The 18,868-nt window shown below is 36.1% G+C and overlaps 1 protein-coding gene across 7 annotated transcripts in view; it reads left to right on the top strand.

Annotated features, from left to right (window-relative positions):
- Positions 1–18,515, top strand: part of TBL1XR1 (TBL1X/Y related 1) — a 169,968-nt gene extending 151,453 nt beyond the window's left edge. For all 7 annotated transcript variants that reach the window (XM_047730862.1, XM_047730830.1, XM_047730837.1 and 4 more), the window contains 6 exons: positions 5,733–5,854; positions 6,217–6,291; positions 9,490–9,617; positions 10,212–10,377; positions 14,037–14,138; positions 15,181–18,515. In XM_047730862.1, the coding sequence (XP_047586818.1) occupies positions 5,733–5,854; positions 6,217–6,291; positions 9,490–9,617; positions 10,212–10,377; positions 14,037–14,138; positions 15,181–15,207 (620 nt within the window). In that variant the 3' untranslated portion in view covers positions 15,208–18,515. The remainder of the gene's footprint in view (positions 1–5,732; positions 5,855–6,216; positions 6,292–9,489; positions 9,618–10,211; positions 10,378–14,036; positions 14,139–15,180) is intronic.
- The last annotated feature ends 353 nt before the right edge of the window (positions 18,516–18,868 follow it).

The following is an 18,868-nucleotide window of genomic DNA, read 5'->3' as shown; positions in this document are numbered from 1 at the left end:
TTTTTTGGTCTGGCTGCTTTCACTCTGAAAAATTGTTTTGCATTCGCTTTAATTGATAAATAGTATTTTGTCGTGTGGATACACCAGTTTGTTTATCCATTCACCTGTTGAAGCAAATTTGGGTTTCCAGTTTGGGGGGGCTATTATAAATAAAACTGCTGTCGATGTTCATGTACAAGTCTTTGTGTAGACTTGTGCTTTCATTTGTCCTCTGCAAATGTCTAAGAATACAATACCTACATTGTATGGAAAATATATGTTTAACGTTAATAAACTGCTGAACTGTTTTTCCAAAGCCTACATTTTCACCAGCAATGGATATTCTAGTCCCTCCATATCCTTGCCAGCACTTGATAAGCGGTCAGTGTCATTAATTGGAGCCACTCTAATAAGTGGGTATTGGTATCCCATTGTGGTTTAATTTGCATTTCCTAATGACCAGTGATGTTGAGCATCCTGTCATGTGCTATTTATAGTATATAGATCTTACTTGGTGAAGTATCTGATCAGATCTTTGGATCTTTAATTTATTGTTTTCTTCTATTGAGTGTTGGGAGTTGTTCTTGTATTCTGGATACAAGTTTATCAGGTATTTACAAATGCTGTCTTACGGTCTCTGGCTCACCTTTGCATTGTTTTAACAGCATCCCTCTGTGTCAACTCTGTTTCAAAGAAAAGAAAAAGCAACAGTTTCCCTCAAAGATCAGGAGTTATATTACTGTTGATGAGTTCTGTAAATTATTTATTTGTTCTTTTATGTATCATGCTTTCAGTGTCAATCTAATTTGCTCTTTTTTTTCTATTTGCTTGATGTGGAAGTTGAGGTCACTGATGTAGACCTTTCTGCTTTTCTGTGATATGGATATTTAGTGCTATAAGTTTACTTCTGATTACTACTAAGTGACATCTCTGTTGTGTAACACTCTCTTTTCCAGTAATGTGTCCTAATAATTCCAGCTGCCTAGGTCTCTGTAGATTCTCAGCTTTGTCTCTTCAGGAAATTCATTGATCTCTGCCTAGAGAGATTCCTCTTCCCTATGCCAAAACCTGGACTTTTTTCCCCCCAGGTAGTAAGCTTGGGTAGTTAAAAGGGGCACACTGATGGTTGGTTCCCATTTTCTCAGGAACCTCTGTCTTTTATTGCCTGGTGTCTACTGTCTTAAATTGTTTCTCATATATTTTGTAAGTTTTCTGGTTGTTTTGGGCAGGAGGTAAATTTGGTTCCTATTACTCCATCTTGACCAGAAATGGAAGTCTATCATGCTTTTTAAATTACCGTATTTTAATTATTGTGCTACATTGTCTCCCATATACACTCTTGCATAAAGCATAAATCGTGATTACAGCTGAGTTGCAATAAGTGGCCATTTCATACCCATTAGTATGCCTAGAAGAAATAATAATGTTCATGAGAATTTGGAGAAATTAGGCCCCTTATACTTTGCTAGTAGGTTTGTACTGGTGCACTCACTGTGGGAAACAGGATAGTTCCTCAAAAAGCTAAACATAGAACTAACATATCATCATCCAGCAATTCTACACCGAGGTATATATCCAAAAGACTTGAAAGCAGGGACTTGAACAGATTCTTTGTTATTGTTCATAGGAACATTATTCACAGTAGCCAAAAGAGGGAAACAGCCCAATGTCCATCAGCAGAAAAATGGCTAAATCAAATGTAGTCTACACGTACAATGGATTATTAATCATCCATGAAGAGGAATGAAATTCTGACATATGCTGCAACATTTATACACATTATATGCATTATGTTAAGTGAAATGTCTGTGCAAATGTCCTTTATACACATTATGCTAAGTGAAATAAAGCAGACACAAAGAGACGAATAGTACGATTTTACTTATTAACTATCTAGAACAGACACATTCATAGAGACAAAGTAAAGATTAGAGGTTCTCAGGAGTGGGGGAAGGGGGAAACGGGGCATTATTGCTTAATGGCTACAGAGTTTCTGCTTGGGGTGATGAACAAGTGGGAAAATAGTGATGGTTGCACAACCTTGTGAACATAATACAACTGATCATACGCTCAATAAAATGACATTTTAGGTTATATATGACCACAATATTTAAAATTTTATAATAAAATATGCCCAAGCCCATTGAATTGTGCACTTTAAATGGATGAATTTTATATTTATAATATATTTTAATAAAGCTGTTTCTTAAATGCAGATGAGTAATAAATGTCTTTCTCTCCTTACTACATAGGGTTGGTTCACTTGTTAACTTTTAAACTATGAAAGATGGAGGAGGTAACAGAAATATATCAAAAATTGCAGGACACAAAAATTTTGATCTTAGCTCCAAGATTTTAAAAGACTGTGTAGCCCTAGGCAAATTAACTTCTCCTAGTCTCTTTTATCATGTATAAAATGAGATCAGTGGGGCGCCTGGGTGGCTCTATGGGTTAAAGCCTCTGCCTTCAGCTAAGGTCCTGATCCCAGGGTCCACAGGGAGCCTGCTTCCTCCCCTCTCTCTGCCTGCCTCTCTGCCTACTTGTGATCTCTCTCTGTCAAATAAAATCTTTAAAAATAAATAAATAAAAATAAAAAGTAAATAAAATGAGATCAGTAATAGCAAACACACCTCTCACATATCACTTACATAAAAATGCATTTTGTTGTGAGATGCATTTCTTTCTTCCTTTCTTTTTTTTAAGTTTATTAAGTAATCTTTGCATTCATCATGGGGCTTGAACGCAGAACCCCAAGATCAAGAGTCTTGTTCTGAGCCAACCAGGCACCCCATAGAGATGTATTCCTTTTCTAAAGAATTTGCATCACCTAGACTCCTTTTATTTTAGGAGTAAACAAAAAGGAGGTAGGTGTTCTTAGATTACACCAGTTTTGTAAACACTGTATTTTATGAGCCAAGTGTATCACAAAGCATAAATCCTACAACTCATGTTGCAGCATTCCCCAACTTCCCCCAGTTAGCTTTACGTGGTCATACAGTTTTTGTTTGGTTCGGAACCTAATGGTGTATTTGTTTAAGTGCCACTTTCTTAGCCTCCCATATCATATTTTTGCAGACAGCTCTGCATCAAATTAACATCCTGATATATTGTGACAGATTCTTGGCATTCTTCGTAGCATTTTATTATACTTTTGTTTTCTAAGTTTATTAGATTTTTCAGGCTCCCCCCCACCACCACCACTTAAGACTAGAACCAATTATTTATCAAAGAAACATTTTGTTAAAATTATTTTTGAAATGATATCTTATGTAACAGTATTTAATGTCAGAATGAAAATATAGTAAGTATTGAGTCATTGAGTCAGATTCCAGTCACGAAAACAGAATCTAATCCAAGAAGGGGAATTTAGTACAAGGAAATAGTTGCAGAGGTGTTAGAAGAGTGAAAATCAGAGGACTGTGAGGTAACCCAGAGTGTAACAACTGCAGAAAACCTAAGACTATAGAGAAGGCAGGATCCAGCTACCCAGTGGGAATTAGAACTGGAGAAACAAGACTGCCTGGCAAGAACAGGCATTTGGAGTAGACGTTGCCAGGCACCCAGCCTTGAAAGAGAGAGGAGAGCAAAATTGCCTGTCTTCTCTATTTCTCTTGACCTTGGGTTCTTGACATTGTCTCCCACTGTATGGATCCATCTGAAAACCAGTAGGCACAGGAGCCTGGGATATGTAATTTGCAAGAGTCCACCCACTGTGTGTAGAGCACAGCAGAGCAGAGTGTGGTCAAGAACGGCCCTGAGGGCAAGCAGACCATGAACAGGACAGTCACGAACATGTATCTGAGAGGATGCGATGTGTGCAGACAGCAGTACGGTTCATACATAGTGTTCATCAAAGTTGGCCTGCATTTTTGTTTACTGGTTGGCTTAAGTTGGATTCTCCCAGAAGCAGACCTTGAGCCAAGCATTTGAGTGACATGATTTATTAAGGAAGCACTCTCAGGAGAAACAAAGGAGGAATTGTAGGGATCAGGATGGGGAAGAGGGCCCCACTCAGCCTGATCCAGGCAGGGCTTTGGAGTGTTTAGTACACCTCGAAGTTCTTCTCATCTTGAACCACATGCTAGATTTTTGAGTCTCCCCTTTTTCCCTCCCAAACCCAACTACATACCACCAGACATTGGGTACTAGCCATCGTTTGGGGGCGGGGTGGGGGTGGGGACTGTTGGAGGCAGCAGAACAAGGCAGTTCTGAAGAAGTTTACCATGGCAGCCCTTAGCACCAAAACACTCAGAAACTGGGACTCGGACACAGCACAGGTAGACTGGGTCTGCAAAGGAGGGAGAGCACAGACACCTCTGAAGTCATATTGCCTTAGATGGTAGTAGAACACAACCTGCTCTTCACTCTGCTTGCTTGGCTTATTAGTCTAATGGTGCTCAGAATACGTATTTGTAATATGCTCAAAGTAAAAATAGCATTTACTATTATGCATAGATATATAACAGTGAGGAAGTGTGTTTCTTTTCTCTTTCCCATAGACACAAGTTCTGACCTACTTTATTAAATGCTTTGTATCTCTAATGGGAATATAGAGCTTCACTATAACTTCCTGTTTTTCTCCTTGTCTGTGTTTGCTCTGAATGGTAAATGGTTCTGTAAAGGGCAGAACATAACATTTTTCGGCTTTATAAGCTGTAGAATCTCTGTTGGAGCCAGTGTGGTCTGCCCTTGTAGTGCAAGGCAGCCATGATAATATGTAATCAAATGAACTTGTCTAGGTTTTAATAAAATTTTATTATAAGGACACTAAAATCTGAGTTTTATATGAGGTTCACATTCATAGGTCTTATTTTGATCATGTATCATCTTTTGATCCTCACCCCCAGCCAAATGAAATGTAAAAACTTATCTTGGGTAATGGGCCATAGTGTCCACACTACCCTAAATCCCTTGTTTTTGTGTGTGCTCCTATCGCTTAACCCTGTTACTTGCTATCATTATGTTAATCTGCATTACTAATTACAGAAAACTTTTGCACCTTGCAGCAGGGGGAAATGAAAACAAAGAATCTCCAATCATATCAGAGCTAAAATAACTATTAATAATCAGCCAGCTTTTGAATGTCTTTTTAAATTCAATGACATAGGTTTTAAGAGGTATTTGACAAGAATCACTTAGAAGAAAATGTATTTGCGATCATATGCAATATTATCAAGTTGGGTGGATTGGAAATTATTCAGCCTAACATTTGTCTAACTTGTAATTTACAAAGTCTGTTTCACACACATCATCTCACTTGATCTTCACAGTATCCTTGTGTATTAAGCTTAAGAGTTTTATCCCCTTTTTTAGATGAGAAAAATAGCATGAGAAGTTAAATGACTTGCTTGGGGCACCACGATTAGGGGTGGCAGAACCAAGCCCCCTTGTCCATTGAACACTCAAGAGAATTTTAGAAGTAAAAGGAAGTATAACATCACTTTTAAAGGTTTACAAATGCAATACCAAGAATGCAGTGCTAGTAACTTACAGAGCAAGCTCTAGGAACCCTAATCTCCTGTGTTACTTTCTGTTAGGCTGTGTCTCACATAGAGACAACTGAACTGAAATTTAGTATTTGCGGTATTTAGATATGTTCATTTTTAAAAGTTCTATTACTGACTTAAAAATTATAAACTAAAATGCTTAAGTTCCTATTAGCATACTTAACGTCCAAGCATGGTTCAAAACTAAAGCTCCTAGGTTTCAGTACGTGTGGAATGAACACAAACCTGGCCCTTTCTCCTTTTCAGCACCAGCACTGGATGTTGATTGGCAGAGCAACAATACCTTTGCTTCTTGTAGTACAGATATGTGCATTCATGTCTGTAAATTAGGACAAGACAGACCTATTAAAACATTCCAGGGACACACGGTGAGTAGCCTCCCCCCCTCCAAAGTGATGATGATGAATAAGTAATATTACAGAGTGGTTTTTATTTTTATTTTTATTTTTTTAAAGATTTTATTTATTTATCAGAGAGAGGGAGAGAGAGCGAGCACAGGCAGACAGAATGGCAGGCAGAGGCAGAGGGAGAAGCAGGCTCCCTGCCAAGCAAGGAGCCCGACGTGGGACTCGATCCCAGGATGCTGGGATCATGACCTGAGCCGAAGGCAGCTGCTTAACCAACTGAGCCACCCAGGCATCCCCAGAGTGGTTTTTAAGTGTGTGTGTTTAATATCCAAAGAGCAGTCAGGTCTAAAAATGAAAATGTGAATATTTCCTATTATTTTTAGAATGAAGTGAATGCTATCAAATGGGACCCAACTGGCAATCTTCTGGCCTCCTGTTCTGATGACATGACTTTGAAGGTAATTCGAATAGTGGGGAGACATGTAGTGTCATGAAGAATGGCTGCTCTGGCCGTTTTTAGATTGTTTAGAATGTCTGTCTTAGAGTTCATTGAACACTTAAACCCTGGGGGTCAAGATTTACTTTTTAATACTTTTTAATAGTTAATCATTGTTTTTTATATTTTATTTTGTGAAGTATTTCAAATGTTTAAAAAACACAAATTCTATTTAAAAATAAGACTGATAGGAATTGTGGTGCTAAGAAACCTGTCTTAAGTTGTCTTCTAGAAGATCATATACTGGTGCAATTAAAGTTTATTTGCACATGTAAAAATTTGACTAATAAGTAACAGGTCTTTATAACCTTTGTGGATTTTGCTGAAATTCTGTGAATTGTATAAACTTGATTTTGTGGTGTGAATGTATATCATCCTTGCTAGAAGCTGATCTATAGCAGAGAATTGCTTAGTTGGTGAGTGAGCCTCGTTGACATGCCAGCAGCAGCAACTCAGCATGGATTTATGTTTTTCTTGTCAGTGTGACTAAAAGCAAAACTAACACCTTGCACCTGTGCACATCATATTTAGAGAAAAAAACAGCATTTTTGAGATAAAGAACAACCTAATGCTAATCTCCAATATTAATGACGCTTTGAGCCCTTTCCTACAACATAGTAACTCTCCTGTAAATAATTTTATTCTTGACTCTGCAATGCCAGTGGCTGCAGATGTGGTGACCCTTATAGATGGAGGAATCATGAGGGAAAACTGCTTTTCCTCCTGTGAACAGAAATAAAACCTTGGTAACCTGGTGGGGTTTTTTCCTTAAATACCTACTGTGTTCTTAGTTACATAGTTTTCTCAAGCCTGGGCTCCCTTGCAAGCACTGCTAGTAAAAAGACTTTCCTTATTGCTATTGTTCCTGAGTTTTCTTTGCATGCACGTGCATTACAGTCATAAAATGAAAACCTTTTGGAACAGAGTATGGCACATATGTGGAAATGAAAGAAGGCCAGTGGCTGGAGAGTCTACTGAGTTGCAGTTAGGTTAAGTTTGAGCTAGAAAGTGTTAGCTTTTTGTCCTAACAATAATCAAGGGTCAGAATTTTAAAGCAGAAGCAAGATGGGTCAATAAGATATTGTGTAGCGGAGCAGTTCTGAGCACATGGAACATGAGTCGGAAGGTCTTGCAACAACTGAACAATGCAGGTGGAGGTGCTAGGTGGGCCTGATGCTCCAAGAAGAACTCTACCCTTGGCATAAACATTTGGGACTTCTCTGTAGGTGGGTGGTCATTCAAAGCCACGGACTTAGATGAAGCTGTATAGAGAGAGAGGACAGAACAAGAAGGGAACCTTAGAAATAGAAAATCTTAAGAAACGTCCAACAATTACCAGCTCAAGAAGAACGAGCTTCCAAAAGGAAACTGAGAAGGAATGACCAATGGAAAGAGAGTATTCAGAGAAGAATGTTTCAAGGGAGGTGATGCTGTCGAAAGGTCAAATGAAATAAGTTTTGAAACATATTTTGGGGGCTTATTTACATGGAGTTATAAGTGTATAGGATCCCAAAACATTATGGGTTTGTTTCATTATGTCTTATTATATACATTACAGGCAGACATGAGAAACACACCTAATTTTTGTGGAGTTTTTTTTGGTTGTTGGCAGTTGGGTTTTGATGTGTGTTTGTGTTTGTCAAGATTTACCCTCATGTCTTTATTGAATGATTTTGCCGCAAATGCCCAGGGTCAGTTTCTCTTAATTTTTGCTCAGTAATAATACAAATTTTAAACTTCTCTATATATATGTTTTCAGCTCAAGCAAGGCTAATTATTCTCTACTCATCATTTTAACTTTAATTATTGCTTTGTTATTTTTTATGGTTTGTTCTGTGTGAGTCATTTTCTAAACTTTTATTATGCTAAGAAAACACCTTTTTTATCTGATTTTTTAAGTGTACAGCACAGTATTGTTATCTATGGGCATGATATTATAGACTATAGAGCTGAAATTTTACACACGTGGATTAGCTGGTCCCCCAATCCTCTTCCCCTCAGCCTCTGGCAGCTGCCAGTCTTCCCTTGGCTTCTGTGAGTTTGACTCTTCTGGATACCTCATATAAACGGAACCATGCACTATTTGTCCTTAAGATTCATCCATGTTGTTGCATAGTTAGGAATTCCTTTTTTTAAGGCTGAATGATAAATACTCCATTATATGTAATACCGTATTTTCTTTATTCATTCATCCATTGATGGACACTTGGGTTGTTTCCATATCTTAACTTCTGTGACTAATGCTGCAGTGAACGGGGAGTGCAAATATATTTTTAAGACCCTGATTTCAGTTCTTTTGGATAAATACACAGAGGTGGGATTGCTGGATAATATGGTAGTTCTGTTTTTATTTTTTTGAGTATCCTCCATACTATTTTTCATAGCAGCTATCATTTTGCATCCCCAATAGTGTATAAGTGCTCTAATTTATCCACGTCCTTCTCAGCATTTATTGTCTTTTTTATATTATAATGGCCATCCTAATAGATGTGAAATGATACCTCATTGTAGTTTTGATTTGCCTTTCCCTCATGTCTAGTGACATTGAGTGTCTTTTCATATACCTACTGGCCATTTGTATATCTTCTTGAAAGAAAGGTCTGTTCAAGTCATTTGCCTGTTTTCAAATTGGATTATTAGGGGTTTTGCTGTTGAATTATAAGAGTTCCTCATACATTTTCAGAATTAACCCTTTATTTATAGGTACATGGTTTGCATATGTTTTCTCCCATTCTGTAAGTTGCCTCTTTATTGTCCCTTTGCTGTGCAGAAGCTTTTTAATTTTATATAGTCCATTTGCCTTTTTGGTTTTGGTTTTGTTGCCTGTGCTTTAGTGTCCTACAGGAATATATTATTTGCAAGTTGCTTATCTATTTGCCCTTCTCTGTTACAAAATACTTTCTGACTCTGAATCCTAAGAGGAATTTATAATCTACATCTTTTATTTGAGGGACAGTGTTAAAACTAATGCCTTAAATATTTTTTAAAAGAGAGATAAATATTAAACATGTTCTACATTTTAATTTCTTTGCAAATAGTCCCTTGATCTCTAATCATCATTCTGGTTGTACTGTTTATATTTTAGATTGGCACAATAGTATTTTAAATGTATCTTTTGTATGGGAAAATATAATTGCATACATTTTTCTTTTTTGCACAGATATGGAGTATGAAACAAGACAATTGTGTCCATGATTTGCAAGCACATAATAAAGAAATTTATACTATTAAATGGAGTCCAACAGGGCCAGGGACAAATAATCCAAATGCCAACCTTATGTTAGCAAGGTAATATTTATGTTTTACTCTCCTTTTATGAATCTTCCACATAAAAAGCTTCTAATAAATATGACAGAGTTAGGAAAGATTCCATGAAATGGGAGTGTATCCTTCAAAAAAAATGGATGGGAGCATTTAAACTTGGACGGGAGCATTTAAAATTGGGAGTTTTATTCTTATTTCAGGGCATAATGGATTTTTATATCGAGTTATCAAATATTTACTTGTATCAAATATTGATTAAAACTCAAGTAATTGAGGCATAGGATAATAAAGTTTCTTAAGCATTAAAATAAAATTAAAAATGTAGTCAATACATTGTTCAAAACCATGGATCAGTCAATACAGAAGAATTAAAAGAGCTAAGGAATACAGTGAAATTAGCTCATTTTGTTTTTTCAGTTTGGAGGCTTGGAGACACCCTTAAGCTGCCTTGTCTCCTATATAGTTTTGCTTCTAGAACACTTGCTTCCTAACAGCCCAATCTGCATCTCATAAGGAACCTGTGGCTGGCTACTAGAAATGGCTGAATATTATTGATTGGGGGTGGGGCTTGGGAATATTCCATTACTTATAAAGTCATTTTGTTTCCTCCTTGGTCAGTGCATCCTTCGATTCTACTGTTAGATTATGGGATGTAGACCGAGGAATTTGCATCCATACTTTGACAAAACACCAAGAGCCTGTGTACAGTGTGGCTTTTAGTCCTGATGGCAGGTACCTGGCCAGTGGTTCTTTTGACAAATGTGTGCACATCTGGAACACACAGGTATGTCTCAGTTATTTTAATCATCACCTGCTTTCATAGTTACAAGAAGCACTTGCCTATACAAATTCTTTTTTCTCTTTTGTCATTCCTCTTACGACATCACTCAGTCCTTAGTGTTTGAGTGAGTACTTTTTTTGAATTTACAGCCAAATAAAGGCTGAAGCCAATTGAAGTTATATTTTCCTAACATAGACCAGAATTTAGAAATAAATTTAGGTTCTTGTTTTTTTTTTTTTTTTAAGTTTGCTGACCTGAAATGTGAGAGTTTAAGATGCGTGTTTAGATAAATGATGTAGTTTCTTTATTTTTTTTTTTTATTTTTTTTTTTTTTAAAGATTTTATTTATTTATTTGTCATAGAGAGAGAAGCGAGAGTGAGCACAGGCAGACAGAGTGGCAGACAGAGGCAGAGGGAGAAGCAGGCTCCCTGCCAAGCAAGGAGCCCAATGTGGGACTCGATCCCAGGACGCTGGGATCATGACCTGAGCTGAAGGCAGCTGCTTAACCAACTGAGCCACCCAGGCGTCCCTAGTTTCTTTATTTTTAAAAAAACTTGTCTTTAAAGGAGCTATAAATGAGCAGTTCATAAAATGTACTAAAGGACAAGATTTTATGGCTGAACAGTGACTTATCAGGAATAGACTTAAAACTATACCACCTTTGTAGGAACAGTTGTGTAGAGAGAGCCTTTCCTAAAAATGGGGAAAACAGACAGTTACTTTATTTCATCTTCTCACCTTTTTAGTGTTTATGCTCCACGTACTGTTTTTTTTAATAGCAGTAGCTTGACTCCTTCACCCCATCAGTGACCACTTCTTAGGTGGTCGTAGTACACCCGTATGCAGTTACTGTGAGCTCTCTCTCTCTGTGTGGCTGATCATCATATTTGGTCAGACTATTGTGCATAAGTCATCATTTTAAGATATCATTTTTAATTAAGTTACGCATTCAGATGGTCTCCCCTAAACACTAAAAAGTTATACACTGGGAAGTCTTAGAGCTGCCATTTTCTTCCTGATCCCCTGCAAGTAACTATTTTTATTAACTTCTCTTTCATACTTCCTGATATTTTTTATGAATAAAAGTATTAAGATTCTGTCACTTTTATACTCTCACTGTTTTATTTTTTAATTTATATTTTTAATCCCCTTGGTATTGATTTTTACATGTATGATTTGAGGTAGAGATCTAATTTTTATATTTCTAATGGCTAGCCAGTTATCAAAACACTGTTTACCCCTTTGCTGTCTCATAATGCCACTTCTTTCATATACCATGTTCTTATTGTGGTTTTTTATAGATTCTCTTATACTGCATTGATAGACATTTGTGTAAACCTGCATTGTTAGCATAGTTTTGTTTTTGTTTTCTTTTTAAAGATTTTATTTATTTATTTGACAGAGATCACAAGTAGGCAGAGAGGCAGGCAGAGAGAGAGGAGGAAGCAGGCTCCCTGCTGAGCAGAGAGCCTGGTGCGGGGCTGGATCCCAGGACCCTGAGATCGTGACCTGAGCCGAAGGCAGAGGCTTAACCCACTGAGCCACCCAGGCGCCCCTGTTAGCATAGTTCTAATAACTGTATAGATCCCTTCTCATTGTCTTTTTTCTCCCTTCATTAAAGTCTTATCATTTCTTTATGAAGATCTTTTTTCTTAATTTATTCTGGAGTACCTTATGGGTATTATTGTTAGTCATAAATGACATCTTTTAAAAAATATATTTATGTTACTTACTGGTTGTTGCTTGTGTTTGGGACGTAACGAATTTTGGCATATTGAGACTGAATCCATCTGCCTGTCTGAGCTCTCTTAACTGGTTTTAATGGTTTAGGTTTCCCCTTGACTTCCCTTTAATCTTTTTGTTATGATTGAATAGCAGAGACTTTCTAAGTATAATCTATAGATAACCTGCCGGTTGTATACATTTCCAGTCACTTATTTACTCCATTGTGAAAAAATCAATTTAAATGAAAATTGGGTATAGAAATAAATAGGATTCTAATGGAGGATACACGTAGGCTCTTAGGGGGCATTTGAGCAGCTGTCCATACTGTTTAGATATATCACTATTGTATATCAAAAAGTATTGGGCTCCTGGGTGGCTCACTGGGTTAATAAGCCTCTGCCTTCGGCTCAGGTCATGATCTCAGAGTCCTGGGATCGAGCCCCACATCAGGCTCTCAAGAAGCTCAGCAGGGAGCCTGCTTCCCGTGCTCTCTCTGCCTGCCTCTCTGCCTCCTTGTGTTCTCTCTCTCTGTCAAATAAATAAATAAAGTCTTTTAAAAAAAGATTCATTTTACTTTTTTCTTTTAAGTTTGAAAATAGTAAACTTATATCTAGTGAATTTTTAGTGCACTCACTGTCTTTTTGTCAAATATAAATCTAGTTTTTTCTTTCCTCATTTGGATTGTCATCCATATGATATATTACCCAAGCATTTCACAGGTCAGTTGTATTAATCCATTGGTCTCCGTTAATGTTATAGCTCTAGTTTGTTGACCATGATATTTTAGTTCAATTATAGCCTACTTTGAGCTTAGAAATTGCTAAGTGCTTTGTAAAGAAAGTTGGGTTTTTTAAGCACCAAAGCTTACTGTCCTGTAGATTTTAATTCCTATACATTGATTTTAGATTTTGTTGGTGCCACTCCTTTCTCCTAATTAACCATGGAAATACACTCAATACCTACTAGACTCACACTTTCATTAATCTTTTAAATTGCAAAAAACTTTAGGTAGGGGGAAGAAAACAGTTGAACCTTTCTGATGTGATCAGCTGTAGCAGTGTACCTGTGGTTTCTAGAAGAGGAAAGCATGGGAAAAGAGACTTCTGGCTAAGTAATTAAATTAGGATTGGCTGTCTGAGGAGGTATTTACAAGGTACATGACTTGCTGCCATGTTGTTTTTAGGTAGATCTGCTACCTCTAGTTTTACCTTTTTAGGTTTTCATAAAGCTGAGACGTACTTCCCCCGGAAAGAAAACTGGAAGCATATTTTTTGTTTTTCAGTTTCTCACAGCAGTCTCTGATCTTTGCCCTGTTTAATGACTGGTTTCCTAGGAGAATGTATTTTTTTTTTTTTTTTTTACTGAGTTTAATTATTCAGTGTGTGGCTGAATAATTTTGGTTTCTTCTTCTTCTTTTTTTTTTTTTTAAATCACCTATCTTAGGGGGTTCTCAGTAAATATATTAGAGTAATTTAACAGACTTACACTGGAATTGTCTTTTCTCTTCAGGATGTTTTATCAAAGAAATTCGGACTTCATTTGGTGTCTCTGCATGTTAGCCAAACTTATGCACCACCCTTCAACAACAATAGTTTATTTATGACAAGTCATACATTGAATGTTTACTCCATGGTTAACTGTATCAAGGAGTCCAAAGATAGCTAAGAATGGTTATTATACCGGAGAAACAGAGAGAGAGCGGGGGAGAGAGAGTGTGTGTGTGTGTGTGTGTGATCTGTTGAGAGCAGGCAAGTGTTATCATTTTATAGAAGGATCATCACATTTCTAGTATTTCAAAACTTTAAATTTATTTTGGAGTCAAAGCTAAATTCTATCTGATTGCTTGAAATAATGCCATATAGTATTTTTACCTCAATAATTTGGATTTATAATAATATATGTTCTCATTTTTAAGAATTTTTTTTCATTTTTTTAGACAGGTGCTCTAGTTCACAGCTATAGGGGAACAGGTGGAATTTTTGAAGTTTGCTGGAATGCAGCAGGAGACAAAGTTGGAGCCAGTGCATCAGATGGTTCAGTAAGTATAATGAAGTGTTTCCAAGGGGGTGGGTGTGTAAGCATAGTAAATAAATGTGGCTTATTGTGGTCGTGACTACAAGTCTTCTTTTCAAAATACATTTTATGGCACTGATCTTTTTTACTGGAGGCTGTATATTTTTATGTTTATTTCACTCAAATAATATGAATAAAATATAGGCTGTGTTTGCCAAAAGCGTATCTTCATAACCAAGAAATGGATGGTTATTTTTAATGGAAACCTTTGTTGATGAAATTGAGTGTAGAAGAATACCGCTCTGAGAGAGATTTGAATTTTTTTTTTTTTAAAGATTTTATTTATTTATTTGAGAGAGAGACAGTGAGAGACAGCATGAGCAAGGAGAAGGTCAGAGGAGAAGCAGACTCCCCATGGAGCTGGGAGCCCGATGTGGGACTCGATCCTGGGACCCCGGGATCGTGACCTGAGCCGAAGGCAGTCGTCCAACCAACTGAGCCACCCAGGCGTCCCAAGAGATTTGAATTTTTAATGCCTATTTCTCCCTTGTCTTCCTTATGGAAGAGTGTTGGTGGCCCAGGGTGGGGGCGGGTAGAGGCAGTTGAGTCCTGCACTGAGGAACGTGTGATACTGAAAGACTTTCAGGATGACGTTGGCCAGCTCTTAATAGAAATACTAGTTTTGGCTTCCAAAGCTGTGAAGGCAAAGGGAAAATGAAGAGGATATTAGCCATTAGCTGTTTTCTGAAGGTATAGCTTAATATAATCTGAGATCTCTTTCACTTAGGCCCAAAAGATAGGAAATGGTCTATCTTGAGCATATTTTTTTCTGTTTTCTAATTAACAGAGAGTAGATCTTCAAAATTTTAGCCATGGTTCTTTCTCTATAGTGTTAGCCTGTAGTTGTTCCTCCACCTCTTAGACGATTTGTCTGATTTCTGTTCGTTAAGTGCCCAGTCCCATGATTAATGTTGCTTTACCAGTTTCATGAACTAGGAGGTAAACATTAAACTAAAAATGTACAATGAAATTCTTAACACAATTTTGATTATTTTAATTTCTTACAGGTTTGTGTATTAGACCTTCGGAAATAGCGCTACTAGTTGGAAGCCATGGACCGACTATGAATGTGTACATAGCCAAAATGACTGTCCCTGACCCATGTACTGCTATAGTCCCACTTGAACCATGGCCAGTCCACTACAGCCAAATCTAAAAGAAATATATACATACAGTGTATATAAACAAAATTGCACCCTGAAGATGACAGAATTTTGTCACAGCTTGTGAATTCTGTTCACCAAGTGCTGGAATCTAATCTGCTGTGCCCCTAAAATAGCATTTAGAAGTTTTGGATATGAAAAACAAGAGAGAGAGAAATATGCGTTATAAAAGCAGCCCATATGTGTACCAGTTTTTGGATACTAATGACAGCCTTGTTTCTCCCCTTTGAATCAGAAGACACCATGGATTATATTCTTTTTTCCCTTCAGTAGTTGAGCAGTTTGTATGTACAGAGAAAATGGACTTAACAAAAACTTGCAGCAGTAGTTCGTTCTTGCTTTTAAACTTTGTTTTTGGTTTAGTTTATGGATGCATGAAGTAAGGGAGTGAATCAGTTTCTTGTTTATATTTTTTTCACCTTTTAAACAGAAAATTCTTAAAAATATTTTAATGCATTCTTTTGAAGAGATAGATGTTTGGTACATTTTATGGCTCCCAGAGCATATATTCAATTGGTGCATGTTGTGGAAGGGGGAATTGGAAATTGAATGAAAATAGATGACTTTTGGTCATGTCAATCTGTAAGACACATCAGTAAAAGGATATTATGCTCTGTTTTTTTTTTGTTGTTGTTTTGTTTTTGTTTTTTTGTTTTGTTTTTGTTTTTGTTTTTGTTTTTTGTTCTTTTTTGGTGATGTGGCTTAAATGCAATAGTTTCTTTTTTGGGACATATTTCTGCCAATTAAAGACTAGAAGGGCACAATTTTTTTTTAATACCATAGAGAAGATGCATAAAAAAAATCTTCTGATGTTTTGTAGCCATAACTAAATTATGGTTAAAATGTGCACTATTGTGAAAAGGAGCAAAGTAGGTTTGGGGTTTTTTGTTGTTGTTGTTGTGTTTGTTTGTTTGTTTTGCTTTGTTTTTTAAGAGATTAAAATGTTTCTGGATAAGGATTAGCTTCTCAAAGTGTCCCATCATTCTATGTAGAAGCTTAAATATGTAATGTAACCAAACTCCAGTATTAAAAATCTCTCATGTTGTTTTTCTTTATACAAAGCAAGATAACGGCATATAACACTGCCATTACATGGCAAAATGTTTGCTACCTTAGTTTAAAAACAATCTTTAAAACAAAAGACTTGCTTCAAGGTGTTTTTAAATAGCAGTGATTCAGAATTTAAAAAAAAAAGGTATAATTGCACTAAGCTCCCTGCTGCTCTGATTCTGCGTTTGTGGTACTTGTGACTACATTTTTTTCAAATACGGATAGATTTAAGCTGCTATTTTTTTTTTCTTAGTAATCACTACTATATCATGTCTTTTATTCTGTTTATAATATCAAGTATTTTCTGAAAGATGAGGTATCAGAGCAAACCTCTTCTTGTGTTCATGCAACTAAAAGCTAAAATACACAGAATGTGCAAATGATAGATAGCATGGGGCTGTGTTTATATGTATGACTAACAGGTTTGTCATGATTAATGTAAGTATCCACAAGTGTCCATTTTGAAGAGAATAATTGTCAAATTTATATCAAAGATTTTAATTAAGGAGTTGCTTATTACTAAGCTTAGCAAATTTATAACACTATTTCTGTCACTAATTATTTTGAGGCCTTTACTACTAAAATTTTAACCTGTATTTTAAGTTGAAATAGAAACCGATTTAACCCAAGTAATGCAGCTTTGATTTTCAGCATTTGTTGTTTTGCTGTTTTTACAAAACAGCATTGATTGAAGCAAGTCTTGGTTTTACTAAGGTAGGATAGCATTTGCTATTGGTAAAGAGAATAAATACACTTAATTTCACAATACATTGTTACATGTACCCCAGTTGTTGTTAGTGGGGACTATGATACTGTAATAATATTTTTTAAAATTTACATCCAGAGAGGCAGTCATTCATGATGGTTTTGTGCCAGCTGTTTTTAGGGTTTTGGATCACATTATAGATATTTAGAACTATTACCCTGTGACCTATGTAGGAAACCTAATATGCTGAGTATCTGGCACTTGAAATCCTGCTTTTATTGCCAGAGGTCCACACCTGTGGTTGACCTCTGTTATTGTTTAAAAAAAATAAAAATTTAAAAATCTGTGCAATAATTTTTAAATGTGCTCCCAGGAATAGACACAAATGTTTTGAGTAGGTTAAGCTGCATTTTCCTTTAGTGATGCATCTGTCAATTGCACTGAATTTAAATCTGAAAATCAGAGGTGATTATTGATAGTACTTTTGTATTTTGATATGGACAATTTATTCATTTGCATACAGTTATTGACTTTTTTTCCCCAGCTGATTAAAAGATAGTCAAGAAGTTCTGCAGTATAGCTGCCAGAGTAGACAGCTACCTTTTGATGGTATTGTCACCTTTTCTTTCTTTCTTTCTTTTTTTAATCTTTGGCTGTTTTACTTAAGCATAATAGCCACAATAGGACATATAAAAGATTATAAATACAGAGCTTTATTATCCTAAAATCTTGGGTCTTTTAAGTATAAACCTTATTGGAAAGGTATCCGTTTTGTAGGCTTGGGTTCTTCATGAGCATACAGTCGTTTGTTTTTGCTGCTGTTCTCAACATCATCATTGCCTGCTGATGTGCCACGATGCTGCTCCAGGAGACAAAAGTAAGATTGCCTCAAATTTGAGCAGTAACTTGATTGTAAGAGACCAAGTTTCACGGCCTGCACAATTCTGTATTTGAGGTTCTTGGCTCGTTTTTCCTTCCTTTTTTTTCTGAGAACTTATTCCTAAAGATCAACTGATTCCAGTATATTTTTTATGGTATTCATTGTATATCGTTGTACAAGCTACGGTAAGAAACTTACAAGGAAAAATAGAAAGGAAAACTTGAATGAATAGAGTACTCATTGATTAAAGTAGAATAAAGAAAGAGCAGCTGTCACTCTTAAATTCCGTAAAGGAATATCTTCTTTTTCTTCTCCATGTAGGAATCGCATACATTCTTATATCTGTTCCAATCCCCATTTCTGTCATTGATCAGGTACCATCATTGACTTTCAAATGACTTCTAGAAGTGGTAACTTTTAATTTCCTAATAGATTTTAGAGTATATTGAATTCTGTTTTAATTAATAATTCTCTAGGTAAGTATGTTTTAGGATTAAACACCTTTTACAGATACTGAAAGTGCCTCCTTTTGTGGTGTAAAAACAAATTATGGTGCAAAAAGTAATTATTAGATTGAATTACATGAAGGTTTTTTGCTTTTTGACATATAAAAATGTCAAGAGAAAGGCCAAAGATTTGTACTTTTTCACTTATAAAGCACTCCTTTTTTCCTTAGACTTCTTTCTGTCAAATTAGATTTAATGAGAGAGTACTATTTTTAAGGAGCTATCTGTTTATGTAGAATGATTTTGTTAAGAGTAATGTAAACTATTATTGCTTAGAGGCCTGAAGAGGAGTATGCATTTTTGCTATTTGAAGGAATCACCTGTGATTCACAAATGATTGTCCTTATGTGAGCAAAAATGTTAGATTTTACTAGGTAAGCAGAAAAATAA

Source organism: Lutra lutra, chromosome 1 (assembly GCF_902655055.1).
Source record: "Lutra lutra chromosome 1, mLutLut1.2, whole genome shotgun sequence".
Lineage (NCBI taxonomy): Eukaryota > Metazoa > Chordata > Mammalia > Carnivora > Mustelidae > Lutra > Lutra lutra.
Note: the sequence above shows the minus strand (reverse complement) of the source record. Positions and strands in the feature narration are given on the sequence as shown.